The 25,585-nt window shown below is 41.0% G+C and overlaps 1 protein-coding gene across 1 annotated transcript; it reads left to right on the top strand.

Annotated features, from left to right (window-relative positions):
- The first annotated feature begins 6,477 nt into the window (after positions 1-6,477).
- LOC133128475 (acetyl-coenzyme A synthetase 2-like, mitochondrial) lies at positions 6,478-23,923 on the top strand. Its single transcript, XM_061242040.1, has 14 exons — positions 6,478-6,877; positions 9,124-9,220; positions 11,400-11,599; positions 12,889-13,064; positions 13,677-13,829; positions 15,796-15,943; positions 17,577-17,714; positions 18,400-18,492; positions 20,237-20,349; positions 20,977-21,103; positions 21,264-21,391; positions 21,886-21,949; positions 22,315-22,436; positions 23,669-23,923. Exons 1-14 carry the CDS (start codon positions 6,550-6,552, stop codon positions 23,843-23,845), a joined length of 2,064 nt encoding a protein of 687 aa, XP_061098024.1. The 5' UTR covers positions 6,478-6,549; the 3' UTR covers positions 23,846-23,923.
- Positions 23,924-25,585: the final 1,662 nt, after the last annotated feature.

Here is a 25,585-nt window from a genome sequence, read left to right as displayed (position 1 = left end):
GGACCACATAACCCCGCCCACCCGCACAGGAAACGTTGTTGGGTCGGGTGATGTCATGATGACTGACAAGCCTAAGGAACGAGCCGGCAGCTGAACTCATATTTGGAATATCCCTGGAACAGCAATAATCACCAAAATAAAAAAATCAATGTGCTATCACTATAAAATTTTTTGTACATCATTTTTTTTTTTTTTTTTTTTCTCTTCTGAATACCAGGCCGCTTATAGCAAGTCTTTTACATTTGATGTGGATATACACATAGCCTACCAGAGAATACTGTTTATAGAAGTATGGAAGATAATAGATATATTTCCATCTGTTTCTAAAAATACAAGATTTTGATAATGAATCTGCCATAGCTGGTAATCCAAGAAGAGGGTGTCTGCAGACTCTGCAGAAAATCACAGAAGAGGCAGGCTCTGTTGTCAGGCAGGTTTTCAGTCAATACTCCAATATTCCAACACTCAGAAGACAATCAAATAAAGAAGTGAGCATTCACAAATTAAAAATTATTATTTTCATATTTTTGTATAACATTTTTAATACAATTTGAGAGTGTTCCTGACCTGTCGGGCAAATCATGTAAGCAATGCATTCCATTCATTTTCTATGGAGAGACTTGCAGTGCATGACAGGTGCAGTTCAGCCAGCGCTGTGGCATATTTGACAGTTCTGTATTTGCATACATGCAAATGAATGCATCCAGCAGGGCTCATCTGGCTCACAAAACTGGGATCAACCCCCATCAAAATTGACCCTGTTGCAGATCAAATATATATCCTGAGTCCGCAACTGCATCAAATTGAGAACACATTTTAGTGGATTTATGATGCAGAACGTATTTTAGTGGACTGTTTAGGAGTAAGAGATTGTTTATCAACGGTCCACCATATTGTTATGTTTTTCCAAAAACCAATGTACACAGTCTAACGGATATGCCTAGCTTTATATGGCATTTATGCAAATTAAGAATTATCATGCGTGCGCCCTCATTTAAGAACCGATCGGGATTTGTTGTGTTACATGGCAATTTTCTGAAGTCAGGAGCATTTGTTGAATCCAATGTGTATGGAAGAATGTATTGCTGCATAACCAAATTATGCTTCAGCTTATGGACAGATGACTCAACATTCTCCTTGAGAAATGTCTGGTACAAAGCAGAATTCATGGTTCCTTCAATAATGGCAAGTCATCCAGGTCTCGAGGCATCAAAGCATCCTCACACTATCCCATCACCATGTTTGACTGTTGGTATGATGTTCTTACTATGAAATGCTTTATGCTGCCAGCCACTCCTGGGAAGATTCACCACTGCGTTCCAAGCATTCTCCATTCGGAGACAATGTTCCAGAGCCTTAGAAATGGCTTTATATCCATTTTTAGACTAGTATATTTCAACAATTTTTTTTTCTCATCTGCTTGTAGAAACTTTCTGGTGACTACTTCAGTGTGATGGTAAGGTTCAATATGAAAGTGGTTTGGGTTCAACAGAGGTAATTGCAATCAAGCCAGGCTGTAGTCCATCTGAATCTATTTATTAATTACATTTGGTTAATTGGTTGATTGGGTAACTAACGGGACAAATATTTTTTCACATGGGTGATATGGGTGTTTGATAACATTTTTCATTAAATAAATGAAATAATTTATATTATTATATTATTATATTATATTAGGGAAGGTTGCCATCATCCCCAATGACAGACCTGCCATATTCATAGACAACACATTTAAGATGATTTTCAAGCAAACAAAAAATATGAAGGCTATTTTTTGTTAGCCACAAAAGCTAACTTTTAAATGTGATTATTCACCATTTTCAGGTTTTCATGTGACAGTAGATGTAATGCGCTTGGACTTATTCCTAGCCGATCATTAATGCAGGATTGTAATATACATGGATTCACTATAGCGTGTGGCTAGGGCTTGCATTTTCCTGAAGAAAATTCAAATTAATAATGAATTCTTTAACCCTGTATTCCCAAACTGGGATCATTGATGTGGCTCACAAGATCGATTTTGGCAGAAAATACTGCATATTATACACTTCACAGTCATTAAAAGTTATTTGTGCTGCATTAGTTACACTCTGAACAACGTGTATATTAACCCTCGATCTGAATATATATTATAATCAATATAAATAAATATATGTGCACTTTAATAATAAGCAGATCACAGAAATTGTGTTCTCAGCATAAAGTTTGGGAACCGCTGCGAATGTCCTGTTTCCTTGTGGTGTGGATCTTTACCGCCACCCAGTGGCGCTGAAAGACTAGCAAGAGTGCCCATCACAGAGACCTTGAAAGAAGATGGTAACAATATGAAAATAAAATGTTTGAAGTAAAACACTTGCTAAGTGTCCCTAGCCAGAGTGCACTATATTTCCCACTAGCTCCTTTGACACCCCTCCACCATCACAGAAAGTGTCAGCAATTACTTTTTCACAGGGATGACATTAATGTTTGATAACATTTTTCATTAAATCAATGAAACAATAATTTAAAAAATAGTTTTGTGTTTACTCAGGTTTTCTGTGTCTAATAGTACATTTTGTCTAAAGATCTGAAACCATTCAATGTGAAAAATATGCAATAATAGAGAAAATCAAGGCAAATACCTTTTCACGGTACTGTATATGAGTCTATTAGGGATAAAAATGTACTCATCAGAGTGAAGTGCACACTCTCAGAGCTGTTCAATACTGAACATTTGACTGTGTGGGCCTACTCCTTATCATGGTCCATAATGATTATATATAGTTATATACACTCACCAAGCACTTTATTAGGAACATTTTTACTTTATTAGACATACTTATTCATGTGATTATCTAATCAGCCAATGGTGTGGCAGCAGTGCAATGCAGACAATCATGTAGATATGTGGCCTGTAGTGTGGGCCCTTGAGCAAGGCCCTTAACCCTGCAATGCTCCAGGGGAGGATTGTCTCCAGTGTAGTCTAATCAACTGTACGTCGCTCTGGATAAGAGCGTCTGCCAAAATGCCGATAATCTGTAATCTGTAGATATGGATCAGGAGCTTCAGTTAATGTTTACATCAACCATCAGAATTGGGAAAAATGTGATCTAAGTGACTGTGACAGTGGAATGATTGCTGGTGGCAGACAGTGTGGTTTGAGTATCTCAGAAACTGCTGACTCCTGGGATTTGTATGCACACTAGTCTCTAGAGTTTTCGAAGAATGGTGCAAAAAGCAAACAAAAAAATGCAGCAGTTCTGCAGACAGAAACATTAATGAGAGACGTCAGAGGAGAATGGCCAGACTGGTTAAAGCTGACAGGAAGGTGACAATAATGCAAATAACCACACATTACAACAGTGTTATTGAGAAGAGCATCTCTGAACACACAAAGCATCATAACTGTAAGTGGATAGGCTACAGCAGTAGAATTCTAATAAATACTTAATAATGTGCTCACTGTGTGTATATCTGAGTAATGTCAGGACATAATTTGAAGACCTGTTGCCAGAAATGAATCAATCAACTTCATGCAACTTCACATGCTTTAATGGAAAGTTCCTTCGTATGATGCCCTGGCTTAGTGACTCTGAGTGTACTGTTTGGACTGCTTTTTTGTGTGCACTTGTGGATTCATAGTTTAATGCAACTTGCACTGAACAGTCCAACAATCACAAAGGGAGGATGTAGTTAATTTAGTGTGATATGGGTGTTTCTACTGATCTGCTGATCGACTGCTTGTGCTCAATTTGAGGAGCAAGGTGTACTGCCTGAAGCAAGTCTGCCAACTACAGCAGCTCAAGCCCTGGCATTTCACGCTTGATTTAGCCCACAAAATAAAACCATGGAAACAGAGCGGCAGGGGTGATGCCTGGTTTGGGATCAATCAAGGGCACTATGTGCTGTATTTACCCTCCGTATATGTTATACTTGTTTGCTGGCAGAATAAAGAGATGAGCTGGCAATTTAAGAAAGATAAAAATAGCACTTTGACTTTGGCAACTTTGTACCAGTATTTGCGCTTGTGTACATTTTACTGGAAGTTGGCCATCATGTGAGTTCTCTATTAAGGGTGGACAAGGACCCTGTCATGTTGGGGACAGAAACAGAGAGGTGGACTAAGCAAATGTGTCAATGAACATATTGTGCCTTTCTGACCATATCACTGAGAAATGCAATTCTATGAAGCTGGCAAAGAGCTGCATTCATTAAGCCACTAGGCTAAATGAAACCACTAGGCTTGTAGCCACAATGCAATCTGTTTTATTTATTTATTTAATTCATTAATTTAGACAATTAGACACACTACATGCACACATCCACAGCTACTTTTTTTCTGAATCTTTTCATGGCATTTAAGAGCTACATGCTTTTTTCAACATTTACCCTCATTTACCCTTCACTGTCTTTTCTATCAATATACTGGTGTAGATTGATATGTCATGCAATAATTGTTCAATTGCTATACATACTTTATAAATTAAAAGCGTAATAAATATGATAGCTTAGACATTCTAGCATTACAATTAAGCGAGATATCACATTTGTTTGTCATATGTATTTTTGCTGGCTCTTCCAAATCTTCCAAATAGCTTCAAATGTGCATATGCGAGTCAAATATAATTGCCTCTACAGGAAAAACTATACGTCCTTTCTGAATGAGAGTGAAATAAAACCGATAGTTTTGACTTCCAGTATTACAATCCAGCTGGACTCATATCAAAGTTACAGCATATGCATTGTTTCTGGTTTTCATTGTTCCCCAAGAAGCCACAAATGCATACATGACCTTGTAGTATTACAATAAGCCGATGCTCTTATTAAACATATGTCATACTGATTGCTTTTGGCTTTTTGCCTGTCAGCCAATTAGCCACAAATGCACAGTGTGCATATATACTATGTGCCAGATGCAAAGAAATGTAGACTGCATTCCTTTCAGATTGAACTGCTTGTGGTAACTTGCCATTCATACTATGTCTCAGGTAACAGTTGTTATATAGGTAACTATACATCTGTAGATCTACCATTGGAAAAGGTGGCTACTGGCTACTGAATTACAATATTTAAAGTAATTCATAATTAGTAACAAATCTCATCTGATGCACTTGGGCAACTACAGTATATGTGGGTTTCAACCTTTGTAATTCAGTGTTGATTCTCAAACCATTGAATTATTCTATGCAAATGTTAAAGATATCTACATTTAATTGGTCCTACTTCACATGAGTAAATTACATCCCAGCTTGTTATGCTTGATGATTAAGTATCTTGTTTGCCAGCAACCAATGGCAACAAAAACTGTGAAGTGGCACTGTTATAAAAATGTTCTTACTGTGAAGAATCCCTGACTTGCTTACATTCTGGGCAGACATGCTGACAAGGCGAATATACCAAACAAGCAATGTCCGTGGGAACACCATACACTGCTTCAGCCATCTCAGTGTTGGTGTTGAAAAATAGGCCTATATTCAATACGTTTGTGGTGGAAAAGATTTCTAACATAAAAAAATAGTAGCGAGGAGGCTACTATTTAAATTTTAATGAGTTCTGCAACAGAAACCCAGTGGGCAGCTAGTTTTCACATGCAAATTAGGACACTAGAGTAGCTTTTGGGTACATACGCTTGTCTTTGATTTGTGTTATTGACTTATTTCAATACTTGAGCAGAGTTAAAGCTTTGGATGGAATGTAATGAAAATACTGTGAATCTGCTAACACACACAATTGTCATATGCTCGGTTTGAATTTATGTTTGTTTTGAAGATAATCTTATTTTGTATGTGAATCCACCCTTGAACAGTGATGAACATTTACTTTGGGAAGATACATTTGCCAAGGATTCTTTCCACAATATGAAGAAAAGTGATCAGTTATGTTTACCGATAACTTACCGGTCCTATGTTGAATGTTTTTATTTTTTTTTAATGAAAAGGGATAGCTAAATAAAAACCAAACATAATTAGGCTATCGTTATTACACACTTATTAATACCAGAATTATGTCATTTCATTGTTTTCCATATAAGCAACTTTTTCAGGGCAGTCATTTATTTTATTATCCATCGAACGAAATAAAAAGATTCTAACTTGACGAATTGCAACACCGCTAGGGTAGACAGACTACCTGAGTGCGTTCTGTGTCTCACCCAGATGCAAAGTTTATGAACAGCATTGTAATCGCCGAGAAAGACCCAAGTGTTTAGTTAATAGACGATAAATGAAATATTCATAAATAACCGGACTCAAATCATAATGGTTTATTATATTATTGTGAAATTTAATCTAAATTTCTTGTCGGCCAACAGTCTTCAATGTCCCTTTAATTTCTTCAAAGCGTCTATCATTCAGTTGTCCTAACTTAAGTGCAGTTGGAGCTGAGCTACTCGTGCAGAAGGGTTTCATATGTGTCCTTTTAAACGAAGCAATCTCCGAGATTCCCGTGTATTTCTTTGTGGCTCTGGAAATCAGAAGTTTTCCCTGAACCGTTCTTGTAACCATGCTATAAGGACAGCTTTACTTATAGTTAGCGGTCTTTCAAACTAGATGTGCAAAGTGAAACATTTTGATGATGACGCCGATTTGGAGATACAGTCTGTTGAAGTACAGTTTTTATGCAAAGTGTGCAAGTTCATTTCTGCAGAAGCTGTCAAAATGCAATCAAGGACTGAAAAGAAGTTACAATATAGCTGCATGTATGCCCGAAGCAGCAGCCTTTCAAGGCGTAGGGGACTACAAGGGATTGTACGAGTTTTCAGTGAACGAAACCGACAGTTTCTGGGGGGCTGTAGGGAGGCAACGGTTATCCTGGATTACCCCCTTTCACACTGTCCAAAACTGCAACCTCATTCAAGGCAAAATAAAGTGGTTTGAAGGAGGACAGCTGAACGTATCTGGTAAGAAGGGATGCCAAATCTTAATTTAATACATTCATATAAATTATTAGGTAATTATTTCCAATACGAATTTATTTACACTCTGATAAAGTTTGATGTCTGTGCTATTGCTTGTATTGAATTTATGGTGTCCGGTACTGCAACTGTACAAATAAATGTTGATGTTGATACACGTAAATGCAGAAAAATATTGATATCGGTGTATGCAGTGTAAAGACAATTCCTCCGCATGACGATCAGATGAAGTAACCACCATTTATAAAAGTATGATATTCATTCATTAATTTTGCTTTGACCTGCTTATTTGTACTTTTGGGATTTAGGATTTATAGGTATGCTTCCTAATTTCTGTTGATGAATAGATTTTATAAATCAATCAACCTTTGTACAGGTTTTTCTTGTATTTTAGCTGGTCATTAGAGTCCGTTGGTTTGGGAGCGATTTCTAAAAAGTTGTAAATACAATGGTTGTGGGGGAGGGGAGGAACAGAAGGCGCTTGGGTGGGCAGGAGTACAAGCATTCGGGAGTAAGAGTTATTATAGTTAGCGCACAGATCTTGCAAGGGCAGAAACAATACGGGCCCGTTTTGCAGACACAGATTAAGACGAGTCCCAGACTAAATTCAATTTTTTGTAGACATTCTCCATGCAAAACTTATTTTAGTCCAGGACTAAGCTTAAATGTACAATAGGTAAGATTTTTGTGTTAAAACATTGTTACAAGACCGTTGTAAATCCCTTCCTATCATTGAAAAAGGCTCACTGACATGTTGACTCACCCTCTGCCTGTGTTTATAGTCCTTAAATTTGGGTTTAAAAATATACAGTTGACCGCCACACTCTGTACCAAAACATTGTATAACTGCACAATAATTCAAGCTCATTGGTTGAAAATGGGTTCTAATTGCCTAAGCCAATGGCTTTTCAATGTTAGTGCATTCACAAAGAAGGGGGAGAGATAAACAGTGTTGTGGTTTGAAGGTGTTTGTTACCTATTGTACCTTTAAACTGTGTCCCTGTATCTGGCCCTACGAGTGCGTTAAAAAGCTACCATACAAACTATGTTGCATTAGAACTTAGCTGGTGTCATAATCATAATGATGAGACGGGTGCGTGGGGGGTTGGACCCAAAATGCACGACTCTGAAACAGGGGTGTAATAAAGTCCCGTCATGGCTTTTTTCAGGGAATGTCCAGTGAGTGTAGTCAAAAAACAGGCAATGTTCATACACGTAAAATCCAGCCAAAACCAAAGTACAGTACCGAGGGAGAAGGCAGTCTCGTAATCGGTACACCATGCAAAAAAACGTCCAGTAGCCAGGAAAGCTGTCAGCGGGGCAGAAGTACAGGCGGACGGTAGGCAGGCTCAGGGTCGATGACAGCGCAAGAGTCAAGACCGAAGTCTGCTCCATGGGGCAAAAGCACCAAGACAGAAGGCAAAGTCGTGGTACAGGCAGGCAATGGTCAACAAAACAGAAGTCAATAATCTTTGGTCAATAAACAGGCTTGGATCGTAACAGGTAGACAATGGCTTGACAAAAAACGCTCAAAAGTGCACTGACGAACAGGGGGCAACAATTTTGCAAAGACAAGACTAACAATAAAATCGTAACAACAACTAAACATGAAACATAACATGACATGAAAATTAAATGTAACAAGAAATAAAACATAACAACATGGCAAGACAAGACTGACATAATACGTGACATGAGAATAACGTAAATAAGACAATGACTAAACATGAAACATGGCGTGACAAACATGAAACGTGACAAATGATGTTGATATCATGAATAAAAAGATGATGATGAAGATGATGATGACAGTGTAGCTGAAAAATGGGTCGCCCTGGTTGCACAGGTGGAATGGGAGACATTGAGGCCATCATCTGGCTAGATTCAGCATTCTTTAAAGAGGTCCTTTTTCACTGATGGAGCTGTGCTAAGGAAAGCTATTTCTGAACAGCTGGAGCTGGCCTGCATGGCACTGGATTTGGCGCTGAAGCAGAAATATCTATCATTGTAGATGAACAAGCAATGCCAGACTTCATATATTTATAATGTCATATACAAGCAATTACAGACAACTTGGTTTGAAACATACACTTCCAGCATTTTTTTTTGAACAATACTTGAACAATGCATTTGTCTTAATATATATCTTAGTGATGAATGTAAAGTTGGCATAGTTATGACTACCTGTGAGCAATGTCTAATGGCTCACTGCCTTATGTGTGGTCATTCAGTGAACTGCATTGATCGGCATGTCCACACGTGCCCTGAGAGAGTGGCCCTCATCTGGGAGAGAGACGAACCAGGGACAGAGATTAACATCACATACAGGTGAGACATTATGATATCCCTGCTGAAAAAACAGCTCAAGCTAGGTTCTGAAACAGCTGGTAGCTGGTAGCTGGTAAAACAAGTTACTAGCACTAGCTGGTTGCTCAGCTCATACCAAGCTAGACCGGCTTCATGATCAGCTTGGCCATGCTGGTGTAAGGTGGACTAGCTAGAACAGCCTTTAATTGTTGCACTGTTACACACTGTCAGTGAGCAGGTTAAATGACACAGGTGGTGGGGCCATAAAACCTTCCACAACAACACACAATTCTATTCCAGTCGGCCATAGTCCCTTCTCTGCACCTTGTTAGGGCACAGGAAGACCTGACAAGGGAAGATCATCTGTTCTCTTGTCAATCACCCTGTCTCAGTACTCTCAGGGTTCAGTCACTGAAATACATTAAGGATGGGATGTTTCATGATAAAGCAGGTTTAGGGTATATTAATGTTTTGTATTATTTTGCTTGTTTCAATGCAATGGTCTAATTTCTACAGCAGTATACCTAGGACTTGGTAATCCAGGAACCTAGGGAGAACTATGGAAACCTGCCCCTGTGAAGCCACTTGTCTCTATCTCTTGACCAGCACCCACCATGTTTCTAAATCTGAATTGACTAAATTTGGATTTGGACCAATTTTAAATTGTGATCAAAGGCCTGGTTTTGGCTTATAAGCAGGGGAAACCAAACAATCTGGGCGTGTCTGTAGCTAGACCCCCATGTACATAGTGCATGTAGCCTTTGTTACCAGGTATGACTTTCAAGACTCTGGAATTTGGTTTCTCTTGTAAAACTTTTATTTATATTTAATTTGTAATTCAGTTGTGAATAACTACGTGACCTACCTGGTAAAATAAATTGTTAAAACTTGATCTATGTGATTTCACTTACTGACACTCACTGTTACACAGGGAATGCTTGGATGCTCTCCCCTTGAGTTGTTCTAGGGAAGATGCAAATTTTCGCTTAATGTATCATGGCGTATTGCACCCGTAGACCTCTGAAAGTAAATCACTCGCCTCCTCATGGCAGTTCATTCATGTCGAGAACAGTCATAGCTAATGTTGGTCTTCTTGGGTTATGTGCCGCTCGTGAGACAGGCACATAATGGCTGATGTGACATGTGGTAGGACCAGCAGAGGACTGTTCAGGGAGTATATCTCAATACAGGATTCCTGTAGCAATCAAGTCTAAATTATAAATAAGAAATCTACCAAGGTAGATAACTAAATCATTATTCAAATGGAGTCAGATAATATGAAGGTAGATTTATTGGCCCTATTGTGGAGATTCTTGGTCAGCCTGGAACAGTAGAAAGCGGAAGGCAGAGTGGTACTACTGTCTTTGTAACTTGGTTTATTTATTGGCTGATCTAGTCTCTCTGCAAAGCGGTCATTAACATTTAACCCTACTAACTTTCTTTCAGCATCACCAGAATGACAAGCACACAAATACCTTCACCCTCGCTAAATTCCATTGTTGGGGCTTACACTGGTTGACCAGCTCGTACCCAGCTAGACCAGCTTATGATCAGCTTGGCCATGCTTGTTGACCAGCTCATATCTAGCTAGACAAGCTTATGATCAGCTTGACCAGTTTACCTTTCAAGCTGGTCAAGTGGGCATGACTGGATTTTACTGACGCATGGTGGTGCCGATAAGTATGCTAATAGTTTTGGTCACGGTATGTATAATAGGTGTTAATTATGTTAATGTTGTCCAGGAGTTCTATTATTCTATTATTATTATTATTGTATTATTATTCTTGAAAATGATGATTATGATAATCTTGTCGGGAAAAATACAATACCTGTCTTCAGTCATAAGTCCTAAGACTCAATCTTCTTAGATGTTTGCCAAATACAATCAACCTTACTCAATTAACAAGAGGGGATTAGAAACAAACGACTGTATCACCAGGGTGAAACCAAGGTGACCAATTAATGGGTGTGAGATGGAAGTTGACATACGTCAGTGACAATGACCATTTGGTTTCCTTCCAAGTTCTTAATGACCTACATTTTGGAACTACAAGCTTTACCTTACAAAGAACCATATTCCTAGAATGTTGTTGATGCAGATGATGATGGTAATGATAGTGGTGCTTACAGTATGATGATGATGATGATGATGATGATGATGATGATAGAATGGATGACTGTCTTCACTGGGCTCCTGCAGGCAGTTGCTGGAGCTGACGTGTCGCCTGGGGAACCTGTTTCGGAGGCTGGGAGTTCGGCATGGTGACTGTGTCACGCTCTACATGCCTCCCTGCCCCCTCGCTGTGGCAGCTATGCTAGCCTGCACCCGAATCGGGGCTGTGCACAGCGTGGTGTTTGCCGGGTTCAGTGCTGAGGCCCTGGCTGAGCGAATCCGAGGCGGTGAGGGCCCTAAATGAACTTGGCACAGCCAAAGCTTTGAGACGCAGGCACTGCACAGCGGCACACATGTGCGAACACTTTGGCAAATCGTACATAAGTGTGTAACAACACATGTAACATCATTGTTAATGAGGGAGGTCAGCGGAGAAGGGCCAGACTGGTCGAAGCTGACAGGAAGGTGACAGTAGCGCAAATTACCATGCATTGCAACAGTGGTATGAAGAAGCAGAACACACAACATGTCAAACCTCTAAGTGGATAGGCTACAGCAGTAGAAGACCAATAGATCTAAAAAGGAAGTTTTACATTTTACATTTACATTTTAGTCATTTGGCAGACGCTTTTAATCCAAAGCGACTTACAAGTGCATAGGTTCTACCATAAGTCAGAGCATCACATCCAGAAACTAGCAAAATACACAGGAAATGCTGTTCTAAACATAGTTGTCATCAGAAGTGCATTTTTTTTTTTTTTTTTTTTGGGGGGGGGTTAGACAAGGATAGGGATATCAGAAAGGAGGGGCAGGGGAAATCAGGAGGGAGGACTAAGGTAGAGTTTGAAAAGGTGGGTTTTGAGTCTGCGTCGAAATAGGGGGAGGGATTCTGCTGTTCTGACAGTGGTAGGCAAGTCACCATTTACTCTCATGTTTCTATGTTTTTTATATTCTATGTCTGCCAGGAAGCTGAGACCTGGCCATAGGTAGATTGTCTAGCAGGACAATGACTGCAAATATACATCAAAATCACATAAATGGTGTTAAGCAAAAACAACAATGATGTTCTGCAATGGCCATCTCAGTTTCCAGACTTAAATTCCATGAAAAACATGTTCCAACTTGTCCCGAGGATATCAATTATTCTGAAAAGTTCAGAATGGAGGAATGGTTAAAGATCCAAATGTGTTCTCTAACCATATCATAAATTATAATTAAGGACTAATGACTGTCATATTTGGCAGGGGTGTTAAACCAGCACAAAGTATAAACCAGGGACCATAATAAACCATAATAAACCATAATTGTGGAACCTGTTTTTTGGAGAAATATCTTTTTATCTGAAGGACTTTGTTTGATTCCATTGAATCATTAATAAAGCACAATGTTTTGCACATGTGTGAAAATAAAGCTTATGTCAATAACTGTATTTTTTTTTGTTTACAGCATTTTTTGTGCATATTTTTCAAGGGTGCCAATAATTCTGGAGCTCACTATATCTAGTATACATATATTATGAATTGTAATGTTTCCGACTGTATCTTAAATGACATTAGCTGTGTCAACTGTGTTCCAGCAAGGTCCAGGATAGTAGTCACTGCCAACCAGGGCCTGCGTGGGGGGCGGGCTGTTGAACTGAAGGCGACCGTGGACCAGGCCCTCCTGAGCTGTCCCTCAGTGCAGCATGTGCTTGTCAGCATGAGGACAGAAAACCCTGTTGCCATGACTGCCAGAGACCTTATCCTAGAACAGGTGAGCAGATTACTGGGCGCAGCTGAATTAATTGGTGAATTGTGGGTACAAGTATCAGAGAGATTTATATCAGACTGCATGTTTTGCTGTTTTGTTTACAAGCTGTTAAAGGAGATGCATCCCATTCATTCCCAAGGTTTATTTAGCTTTAGTAGCTATTAAACTTGTATATTTATGCCTGCTGTTGTAAACTCTTGGTAAATGAAGGAAACTGTTGGCTTCAGATCAGGGAATCCTTTTCAATGTAAACTGCCTGTCACCAGGTTCAGAGGCTACAGCTGAACTTAGACAGGTTTAAAAAGAGCACTGCAAAAAAACTAAAAAGTAAGTCAATATATCGTCTTATATTAAGACTCATAATCTCATTTCTTTTACTTTTTTATTAAATAAGACAAAAATATTGCCAATGAGGTAAGACAGTTTGACTAATCTCAAGATTTGCCAGCAGGGTAAGAAAACTTAAAACAAGCTGATATTTTCTACTTGCGAGAAAAAAAGAGACAAAAAAGCTTGCCAAGGCAGTAATATTTTTGCAGTGAGGGACAAAGCTTTCAGGCAGCGCAATGCTGAACAGCGGAAGTTTATTGTCGTCTGAAATGTTTTCTTGTGTAGGAGATGATGAAGGAGGACGTGTCGTGCGAGCCCGTTGCCATGGACAGCGAAGACATGCTGTTTCTGCTCTACACCTCCGGTAGTACAGGCAAACCCAAAGGCCTGGTGCACACGCAGGCTGGATACTTGCTGTACGCTGCGCTCACTCACAGGGTAGCGCACCTCCGTCACCCTCTTACACACCCAATCACGGCTGCTCCGCGGTGCCAGACCTGGGTCAATTACGTCATCGCTCTGGATTCAAATAATCTAATACAATTTATTATTTAGCTGAAGATTTTATACAAAGCAACTTACAGTTGATTAGACTAAACAGGGAAATCCCCCCTGGTTAAGGGCCTTGCTTGAGGGGCCCAACAGCTGTGTGAATCATACCGGGGCTACACTGGGGCTTGAACCACCAACCTTCCAGGTCCCAGTCATGTACCTTAGCCACTAAGCTACAGGTTGCCCTTTTCTATGCTTTACTGAGCTGGTGTATTGGAACCTATGAAATACTCTCAAAAAGTGCCTGCCAGAAAAGTATTTGAATCCAAAGCAATTTCATAATAGGCCCAGGTTTGCCACTGTCTCTCAAAAGGGAGCTAATCTGCAATCTCTCTCACAGAGTAAGCTCTCTAGCTCAATGTTATATTACAATAATTTCACTGACTTATCCAAGCTCTGACAAATACAAAAATACAGAATTGCCAAGAAGGCACAAAGGGTAATTACGATCGCTAAGTGCTAATGTTGACCTACAATCAACAATTTGTATTGTAACAAAAGACAGTATGACTAGGCAGATAACCTTACATGCAATCTTACACAGCTATGCTTATAACATTGTCCAAAAGGAAATCCAAGGAAAGGGAAAATATAAAGGAGGTTCAGGGGAGCCACGGTGCCAGTGTTACTCCACCCTTGCTCACAGGGTGTAACTCAGTAACTCAGTCCACTCACTTGATGGTACTCTGCTCACTCTAAGTAAGTCCTCTAACCTGTGCTCTGTAAGTGTCTCCCTACACGTTTTTTTAAGCCTGAGGGTATATAAAAGAAAATCCAACATAATTCTCGTGTGCAGGGGTCAGTCCCATATTATCTCTTTAGAGTTGTTTGCATCACAGCTCTCGGCCTACATCCTCGGTTTGAACACAGGCGATTGATCATTTCAGTCTTTATGGTGAGTCATTAGAGTTACTTAGCTGATTTTTTTTTTTCCAAAGCAACTTTCAGTTGATTAGACTAAGCAGGGGCAGGAGCAAAGTGGGATTAAGGGCGTTGCTCAAGGGCTCAACAGGTATACAGATGTTATCGTGGCTACACCGGGGCTTGAGCCACCAACTTTCCATTTCCCTTCCATTGCACCTTAGCCACTAGGTCTATGAATGTAGCTTCCCTGCTTCTGCTGTGGATGTGACCCAAAGATTTGAGTGGAGCGAGAGAGGGAGCCGGGCTGAAACAGCTCGAAGGCGGATGGCTGTTGGCGAGGTCTGGGGCCATTAATCCCATTGGACACAACAGAACAAACAACGCTGTGTTTTCAGCTTGTCGAAATGTGCTCTACTTTCTCCAGTTCCTAATAAAGGCTCTTTTGTGATGAGAAAAACAAAAAAACTCATCCCACATTTTTCATGCTCCCATTTTAACACCAGTTTTTTTCGCCTTTCCCTTGAAATCAGTTCCTAATTTTAACATCGCATCAGAATATAGGCTCCTATTCTGTTACACAAAGCAAATTCATGCTATGCATTTCATTTGTGCTTGCGTGAATGTATGCTTTTTTATTTTGATGCAAACCATATGGACCTGCACATCTTACAGTGATGGACCACAGCTGCTATACAGCTGAATCTGTCAAAGATGAAATGTTTAGCTCTCTGGTATTATCTGGATTATACAGGCTGCTGGGGGTAGAGCAGATGTGGGGGTGAGAGCAGGAAAAATGTGACCCAGCTGAAGGTCACTCCACCCATGGTACACAGGCCCTTGCTGGTATCATTGCGTTTGTAGTGCCGCTCACCAACTGATAGGCCTAAACACTTTTCCCAACCCCAACCATACCTTGCAGTCACAATCAAAACACATTTCCAAGTTGATGCCATTTGGGATAAGAACAGTCTTCTTTGTCTCCCTGTAGTACGTGTTTGACTACCATGATGGCGACGTGTTTGGCTGCATGGCGGATATTGGCTGGATCACAGGGCACAGCTATGTTGTCTATGGTCCACTGTGCAATGGGGGAAGCACTGTCCTGTTCGAGAGTACACCACTCTACCCTGACCCAGGTGAGGGAAGTCATAAGAGGGCAGTGTGTATACAGTTGGATGCAAAAATTTGGGCCCTGGATTAAACACGAGACCTTTCTGCGAATTCATTTTTTACTGTTTATAATGCTCAGAAAAACCCACACATAATATAAAAAAGGCTGCAATAAAGAGTACACAGGTCTAGCTGTTCATAGGACAACAATACAATATACTTTAAACAACATAGACTTACATGGCAGAGTTGCCAGAAAGAAGCCTTTCCTGCAACCTCGACACAAAATGAAGCGTCTGTCAGAAAACGAGGCAGAAGAACCAATAGCAACTCAGAAGTATGGATCAATCGCCAGCAGACAGTTGTGATAAGGGTTATCCAAGATGGTGTCGAGGTCCAAAGCAACAGTTTGTTTGTCAGAAAGCAGTCTGACCAGGCAGAAGTACAAAAGAGATCAAGGAATCATAAAAACAGAACGCAGTCCGAAGTCGAAATGAAATAATCAAACAGAGACAAAACCAATAATCAGAAAACACAAAAAGGGTCAATACATGGGTTAGTCAATCAAATAAACACTGGAGAGTCAGAGGTAAATACAAAACAATCTAGCAAGGAGACAAAGGAAATAGAGGGGTATAAATACACAGGTGAATTAACAAAAATGACAAACAGCTGAAACTAATGAATGACTGTCAGAACTACGGAAAGCAACAAGGGACAAAAAACACAAAAATGCCAAGGACATAGACACCTACTGGAATGAGAGGAATGACACAGATTAGGGCAGAACAGCCCGGAATCTGACAGCGTCTAACATATGCAAATGAAAACATTGAGAAGCCTGAAGCCTTTTGGAACAATGTGCTTTGGAATGACAAAACAAAAATGTAACCTTTTGGCCACCACCAAAGAAGGTATCTTTTGGAGAGAAAAAAAGGGTGAAGCCTTTGTAGAAAAACACCTTCCCAACTGTTAAGCATGGAGGTGGATCCATAATCCTTTGGGGTTGTGCGGCAGCTGGAGGCACAGGAAATATTGTGAGGGGAAGGAATAATGGATTCCACCAAATATCAAGTAATTCCAGAGGCTAATGTTTGAAGGTCAGTCCAGACATTGAAGTTGAAGAGAGGTTAGTTATGACAGCAAGACAATGCGCATACCTAAAAATCAACCATGAAGTACCTCCAGGAAAGATGGATGTGGAATGGCCACCACAGTCCCCAGACTTGAATATTATTGAAAATCTGTGGAGAGATCTCAAACATGCTGTACATGCAAGGAGGCCAACTGACTGACTGGGTTCCCAAACCTTTGCACAAAATAATAAAGTAATCTTCCTTTAAAATTTGAAGAAATGTGTCATGTTTAAATTTTTGGTTTCAAGGTTTGCTTCTGTTCACAAAGATTTTCATTGTAAAAGGCTTTTTGACCAGGGGTGCCCAAATCTTTGCATACAATTGTAAGATGAGGCCCAGTGTGTAGCAGACCAGGGTCAAATACATAATTGTTTTGGATTCAAGTACTTTTCTGTGCGGTGATCTTGCCTGGTGCAATTGAACCAAGAGGACCAGCAGTTTTTGAGAGGATTTCATAGGTTCCAAATACACCAGACAAGCTTAGTAAACTGTGGGAAACAATTACGTGTTTCTTCTCTTTTAGGCCGGTACTGGGAAACAGTGGAGAGGCTGAGGATCAGTCAGTTTTATGGGGCTCCCACCGCAATTCGTCTCCTTCTGAAGTATGGGGACCAGTGGGTGAACAAATACGATCGCTCGTCTCTCAAGACGCTGGGCTCTGGTACAACCCAAAGCATCCTTGTGTAATACGTACATCTCAAAACAACTGCAAAAAATTCAGTGGGCCTCATGCGATAACATTTTCGTATTCTTATCTTAACCTTCTGTTGCTTTTTTGTACGAGTGTGCCATGTCAGATTCAACAAACGCTCTTAACTTCAGAAAACGCTCCTAAATAATTCCACCTGTTCAGAAATGAGCGCACGTTCATGCGAATTGTGAATTTGTATAAATTGACACCACAAAAATGCCATATAAGGCTAGGCATGTCCAAAATAATTGATTTAAGTCTGTTTGTACGAGTGGTTTTTGCAAGGGGCCCAATGAATATAAACTTGAAATACATTAATAAAATAATATGAAAGGATACCAAGACACTGGAGGAAATGTTTCAGATGTATTAATAATGTCATTTTACATTGCACGTGTCTTGCCTGTGATCTGAAAAGTGGAATGACCTTGTAGTGTAGGATTCAGCATAGTGGAATACACAGTCAGATGTTCTCCTGAAAGCAGAACCGTGGCTGGTTTGCATACCAACCTCCTACATCCTTCATTCTGATTGGACAGCGGTGAATAGTGTGCTGCTGTGCCAGCAGCTCTTGATCCAATGGCTGGGCTGAAAGCAGAGCCACTATCCACTGGAAAAGTGTTTGTTTTTTCATGAATCCTCTGCTCCTCTCTAGTGGGAGAGCCAATTAACACGGAGGCTTGGGACTGGTACTTCCGTGTGGTGGGCGAGGGGCGCTGTCCTGTTGTGGACACTTGGTGGCAGACAGGTAAGGGCGTCACCCTTTATGACTTGGCTCAATTACATTACATTAATGGCATTTGGCAGACGCCCGTATCCGGAGCGACATACAGTTGATTAGAGTAAGCAGGAGACAATCCTCCCGTGGAGCAATGCAGGGTTAAGGGCCTTGCTCAAGGGCCCAACGGCTGTGCAAATCTTATTGTGGCTACACCGGGGATCGAACCACCGCCTTGCGTGTCCCAGTCATGTACCTTAACCACTACGCTACGGGCTGCCCCAATTGGCTCCCGCCAGTTTACTGTCTGTGAAATGCATGAACATTTGTCTCACCCTATCCTTCCCTGCTGAAAAAAACAGCTCAAGCTAGGTTTTTAAACTGGTAGCTGGTTGACCAGTTCAGACCAGTGCTGTACTCAACATGGTTTGACCAGCACATGCTGTGTTTCGAAACTGGTAATAGCTGGTCATTTCAAACTGGTCATAGCTGGATTTTACACCAGGATTGTCAGGTGCAAGATTTCCTATGTACTTAATGAGTGTGTAAACACCTCTCACCTTGAAATTATACATTGCAGGGGTGCAAGGAGGAAGTTTCTTTGCATACTTTCGTACTGTATACAGTGAGTTAGTTCTGGGGGTCCGGCTCTTGAATCTAGCTCCTTGCTCCACCCCTTGTCCTCATTCGAGGTGCACATGTGGCAGGGCCTGGCGTTCCGGCAGAACGGAATAACAGCCCGGAGTGCTGCTGGTGAGCTGCCAAGCGATCAAGAGTTAGAGAAGGTTTCAGGCCCACTCAAACCGGAGCAGGCACTGCCTTAAAGGGGAGTGGAGTTTCAGTCACGCCAACAGCTCCGGTCGCTAAACTTCTGCACAGCTTATTTCATGGAATATTAAACTCCCATGGGACACTTTATGGAGATATCCGCATGGAGATCCAGAACCAGAGTCTATCTGGGGGGAGGGAAAATGTGGAGTTTGGTTTCTTTTTTCCATGTCTTTGCTCACAGACTGTTTGCTGTGAGGAATGTACTGCAAGGGGTGTTGGGTTGGGGTCTCCTAAGGTTGCAAGTGTTTTGGCAGCATTTTTAAGATGGATTTTTACATTCACTCGAGGGCCTACAGTGAGCTGTGGAGGTGGGAATAGCCTTACTGAGACAGAGCCACATACAGTTAGTCATTCACTTCAAACAGAGGTGTATTAAAGCACAGTGTGTCAACAGCAGTTTAAATGAATTACATCACTTAAATGACTAATATCTGCATATAATTCAACATGAAAATAGACCACATTTTTAGATTAAAAAAATATTGCCCAGGCTGTGGAAGGTACCAGGAACATTGGAAAAAAGAAAGGAGCAGGAAAGTTTTATAATATAAATAGAAACATACGGAATCAAACATTGCTAAGACACATAGTTTTATTCTATGATTCTGCTATTGTTGTTATTATTAATATTAATAGTAGTTTTAGTAGTGGTAGTAGTAGTAGCAGATGCAATAATAACAGTATTGCTAGCAGTGGTGGTAGTGGAAGTGTTAGTAATAGATCCACCCTTATTGTTGATATTTCACTTGAGATCTTCCTTCATTGCCCAACCCAAAGCCTACAACAGAACCCCTAATCTACTGTATACGACTGAATTCCTATAGCCTCTACTTTACTTAACCTCACATAATTCATTAACATGTGGCAGCTATAATATATCTTTCATATTTATAAGCACAAACCTTTATAAAATCCCTGCCTTGTCTTGCACTGTGCTCCCCAGAGACCGGAGGGGTGTGCATTGCTCCCAGGCCAGCAGGACCAGATGCAGACATCATCCCTGGCTTTGCCATGAGGCCGTTCTTTGGTATTCAGCCTGCGCTCATGGACAGCAAGGTTACAGCCAAAGCAACAGGATATTTCATTTCCCCAAGACAGACTTAAACCTGGTTCAACTACATTTTTGAAAACTATCTGACAGATACTTGAGAATTTGCAACAAAACACATAACTGACCAACACATAAGAACACAATTATAAGAACAAATTGTTCTGAATATTGGTGAAAATGGATGTTTCTCTTAAAATTGTCATGAATCTGCATGTTGTGGGTGTCTAAAGAGTTATTATAACTATTGTAAAGTATTTCAAAATGGCCACCAGGCTTCAGAGCAGAGGTGTCATAATGCTGGGTGCAGCAGAGGGAGAACCTGTTGAGCTTAGTCTCTGCAGTTACTGTATGCTAATCAGCAACCCTGGCTCTGATGGACCTGGGGGAATTCTACCTATGATTAATTATGTTTGACTGAACTGTTCATTTAATACTTATCTGTATTTAACATATGCTGGCATGCGTGCCGTTTTGGTTAGTGAGAGAATGTTGTGTGACTTTGAAAAAAGGAAGAATTTTTATTTGCATGATGGGAATGAGCATTGTCTGCATACTGTATAGAAGGTAATGGAAGCATAGTGGATGATTTGGGTTAGGGGAAAAAAACCCATATTTGTGTGTGCTTTTGCCAGGGGAAGATGATGACAGATAACGACACAGCTGGAGCTCTCTGTATCTCCAGGGCCTGGCCTGGGATGGCCCGGAGCATTCACAACGATCACCAGAGATTCATCGAGACGTACTGCCAGCCCTACCCAGGTACTTCCCGGCATAGCAATGGCCCTATGGAGGAATATCCCAAAGCAGGCCTTTATTAAACTTATACAGGCTAATGTCTGCTCTAATATGGGCTAATGTCACTAGCAGTAATCATGACACCATCTCCGAATCCTCGTCTCACCCCCTTTTGTGTCTCCAGGGTTCTTCTTCACTGGGGATGGAGCACACTGCTCTCGGGAAGGGTATTACCAGATCATGGGCCGTCTGGATGATGTCATCAACGTGAGCGGCCACAGGCTGGGGACCGCAGAGATGGAGGATGTGGTGGTGAGGAGTTCCCCTTCAGCCTGTTCAGTGTGTGGTTGTCCCAGTCTGCAAGACTTTTGGCCCAGTCAGCAAGACTTTGTCTTTGTTTAGAATACTTGTAGGTCCTTTGTGTGAGTATTTTGGACAGATTCACTGATCAGCAGATAATCTGGATCTGTATTTCCAGTTCAGATAAGCTCTCAGTTCAACATCGTTAAACTGGTTGACCAGATCAGACTAGCTCCCAGCTCAACATGGTTTATCTGGTTGACCAGATCAGACCAGCTCAAGCTATGTTTTAAAACGTCAGGTAGCTGGTTGACTGGATACCAGCCCATACAAGCTACCAGCTGGTTGACCAGCTCATACCCAGCTTAACCAGCTCAATCTTCAAGCTAGTCAAGCTAGCATTTTACAGCAGAGCAGTCTTCAGTCTATACAGGTTGACGTCTGATCCACCTGATAAACCTACGCAGCATTGATCTGAAAGGACCATCTGATATCTTTTCTTTCAGAACCAGTGCCAAGGTGTGGCAGAGTCTGCTGTCATTGGCTACTCACACGACATCAAGGGACAGGGTATGAGGAAGTGAACTGTGTGATCGGGAGCTTTACACATGCTCATTGTGTCAATATGACAAACTGTCAATCCTATACTGAGTACAATATATACTGTAGGTAAATGCCATGCTGAGGTATAGCTGTTGCTGTATTGTGCAGGAGTGTGTTTGTTGTGCTGTGCTGTATTACATGGAGGTCTGGTCTATGTTTGCTGTGCTGTTTTCTATTCGGTGCTGTATTGTGCAGGAGAATAAGAGTTTTCTGTGCAGTTCTCTATTGTCCGAAAGTATGTGTTTGCTGTGTTGTATTGTGCAGTGTGTTTTCATGTTTGCTGTGCTGTATTGGGCAGTGTGTTTTCATGTTTACTGTGCTGTATTGTGCAGGAGTGTATGTGTTTGCCGTGCTGAAGGAGGATGCCGATATTTCTGAAGCAGTCCTAGCCCAGAGGCTTCGGGATATGGTGTCCAACAAGATTGCCAAGTATGCAGTGCCTGACTTCACCCAGGTATGTCCTCTCTGTAATACTGATGGCTTGCGATTAGCTTCACGGTAGTCTATGGCTGATATACAGTACTGTGAAAAAGTCTTAGGCACCGGTATAACATTTTGTACAGATAAGATTCTTTCAAAAAATAATTAAATGAAAGGTCCTAAATAAATGTACTATACATTTTACATTACATTTGAGTAATTTGGCAGAATAGTTCAAAAAAATCAAATCAATATTTTTTGTGACCACCCTTCGGCGTTAAAACTGCATCACTTCTCTGAGATAGCCAACGCTGTCCTGCAGTTCTATAAGACAATCAGCAGGGAGGTTGTTCCAAGCATGTTGGAGAACTTGCCACAGTTCTTCTGCAGACTTTGGTTGGCTCCTTGCTTCTGATCTCAGCCTTGATCACGTTTTTATGTAAAAAGTAGAAAATTGCTTACAGTAATATGTTATTTTTAAAAATTAAATACAAAAATGTCTCTGTAAAATTAAATCTTTTGGAAAATGAATATTTGGAAATCTCAAATGTGTTCTTTTATACTAACACACGCAAAAAAAATAAACATATATATAATAAAGTCTAGGGTGCCTAAGACTTCTGCTCAGTACTGTATATAACCCATCCGCAATCTGTCCAAACGCCTCTCATCCCTACAGATACAGCACTGGGACAGTATGGGCCGCATATGTGTATTTCTGGCCGATACGCAATTACTTTTGATTCAAATACTTTTCTACGCTTCACTGAGCTTGTCTGGTGTATTGGAACCTATGGACTACCTACCTTTTGGATGAGATGTTAAACCAAGGTGCTGCTCATTAAAGATCCCATGAGTCTTTGCAGTAGGGTGATCCCTGGTGTGCTGGCTAAATTCCCAACCTGGCTCTTTCAACCTGCCCCCTAATCATCCCGATATAAAGTCTAAAAACTTTCAAAAGATATCTCCCTCTCCACCCTAGCTGATGTGTGGTGAGCATTCTGCTGCAAAATGTCCGTCCGCACATTGGCGGTGGTTGAGGCGAGCTCCCCTCATCCTTGTAAAGCCCTTTCATTGTGAGAAAAGCGCTATATAAATGCAACTATCTATCTTCTGCTCCTCTTGGTTGGCTCAATTGCACCAGGCAAGATCGATCAAGCACAGAAAAGTATTTGAATCCAAAACGAGTATGTATTGGACCGAGGTCTGATTTGTGGTGATTTTCCTCTTTAACACTGCTGCTGTGATTTGTGCTAATGTCTGTAGGTGGTTAAGCGCCTGCCGAAGACTCGCTCGGGGAAGATAATGCGACGGGTGCTACGGAAGGTGGTTGAGAGGAAGGTCGACGAGCTGGGAGACCTCAGCACTCTGGATGACCCCTCGGCTGTACAGGAGGTCATTCAGGGTCACCAGCGACTGCTGACGAAGGGGGCAGAGGCCTGATATCCTGCGACCCTCGTCCAAAACAAGCACATGTACACGCACGCGCGCGCGCGCACGCACGCACGCACGCACGCACGCACACACATGCAAAAATGCACACATTCTGTCCAATATGTTTCACTGGTAAGGCAGTGGAAATACACCATAACCAACCTCACAGCCCAAACAGGTAAACTCAGTGAAGCCCCTCAAACTGTGACCGGCAGGTCTATCTATTTTATCTAAACTTATTTTATCTAAACTTGGGACAAGAGTTCCAAATGATCTGCAGCTATAAACTCAATGTGCCATCAGTTCCATTTTAACTGAGAGTTGAAATTTAACTTTGTTAAACTGTATTTTTCCCATCAAATGAAAATGATAAACACTTCCCACAGGTATATAGCCTGGTGTATATCACACAGGGGTCTTAATGCCTGAACAAAAATAAATGGAATCTCTTGTTTAATTGTTTGCTTTAATTTTCGTATTAGAAACAAAGTGCTCTCAGCATCTTCAGGGACTCTCTCAGGACCATAAAATATACAGTGGACGGTATTCAGACCCCTTCACATTTTTCAGTTAAATGGTTAAAATTGCCATTTTTGCCCATCAAGCTACACTCAATGACAAAGTGACTAAGTGAAAGCATGTTTTTAGAATTTTTTGAAAATGTATTAAAAATCTGAAACTGAAATCTCTCATTTACATAAGTATTCAGGCCCTTAATTCAATACTTTGTAGAAGCCCCTTTGGCAGCAATTACATCTTCACATTTTCTCAGGAAAGTCATCCTTCCTTCAATTCTGACTAGTCTCCCTGTCCCTGCTGCGGAGAAACACCCTTGTAACATGATGCTGCCACCACCACACTACACCGTAGGGATGGTATTAGCCAGCTGATGAGCAGTGCCTGGTGTTCAGCAGACACAGTTAGCTTGTAATTCTGCCCAAAGAGTTCTGTTTTTGTCTCATCAGACAAGATAATATTTTTCCTCATGCTCTCAAGAGCCCTTTAAATGCTGTTTGGCCTTTTACTAAAGAGTGGCTTCCATCTAGCCACTCTACTATAAATGCCTGATGGACGGAGTGCTGCTGAGATGGTCGTGCTTCTGGCAGGCTCTCCCATCTCTGCAGAGGATTTCTGAAGCTCTGTTAGAGTGACAGTTTGGACACCTCCCTGACCAAGGCCCTTCTTGCCCGGTTACTCAGTTTGGCTACAGTTCTGGTGGTTCCACACTTCTTCCATTTCACAATTATTGAGGCTACTGGGCTCCAGGGAATACTCAAAGCTTTAGAAATGGTTTTATACCCTTGCCCCAATCTATTCCTCGCCACAATTTTGTTGCAGCGGTCGATAGAGAGTTCCTTGGACTTAGTTTTTGTCCTGACATGCAGCGTGAATTGCGGGACCTTACATGGTGTGTGCTTTTCTAAACTGTGTCCAATCAATTCAATTTGCTACAGGTAGACTCCAATCAAGTTCTAGACTCATCTCAAGGATAATTAAAGCAAACAGGATGCACCTGACCACAATTTGTGCCACAGCAAAGGTTCTGAATACTTATGTAAATGAGAAATTTAAGTTCTTGATTTTTCATAAATTTGCAAACATTTCTAAAAACGGTTTCACTATTTTTATTGAGTGTAGATTGCATTTAAAATTAAATCTACAACACAATAAAGTGTGCAAAAAGTGAATGGGCCTGAATAGTTTCTGAAGCCACTATGTATAAAATGATGATGATGTAGGCTCTACTAG

This window comes from Conger conger, chromosome 5, assembly GCF_963514075.1.
Source record: "Conger conger chromosome 5, fConCon1.1, whole genome shotgun sequence".
NCBI lineage: Eukaryota > Metazoa > Chordata > Actinopteri > Anguilliformes > Congridae > Conger > Conger conger.
The sequence above is the reverse complement of the archived record's forward strand: the minus strand, read 5'-3'. Positions and strand labels throughout refer to the sequence as shown.

What these genes read in the sequence shown, in the direction of transcription:
- LOC133128475 (XM_061242040.1), top strand. Translation starts at nt 6,550, where the DNA reads ATGATGACGCCGATTTGGAGATACAGTCTGTTGAAGTACAGTTTTTAT. An exon ending in GAGATTAACATCACATACAG is followed by an intron (nt 9,221 to 11,399) that starts GTGAGACATTAT and finishes GGGCTCCTGCAG; the next exon opens with GCAGTTGCTGGAGCTGACGT. An exon ending in GGCTGAGCGAATCCGAGGCG is followed by an intron (nt 11,600 to 12,888) that starts GTGAGGGCCCTA and finishes ACTGTGTTCCAG; the next exon opens with CAAGGTCCAGGATAGTAGTC.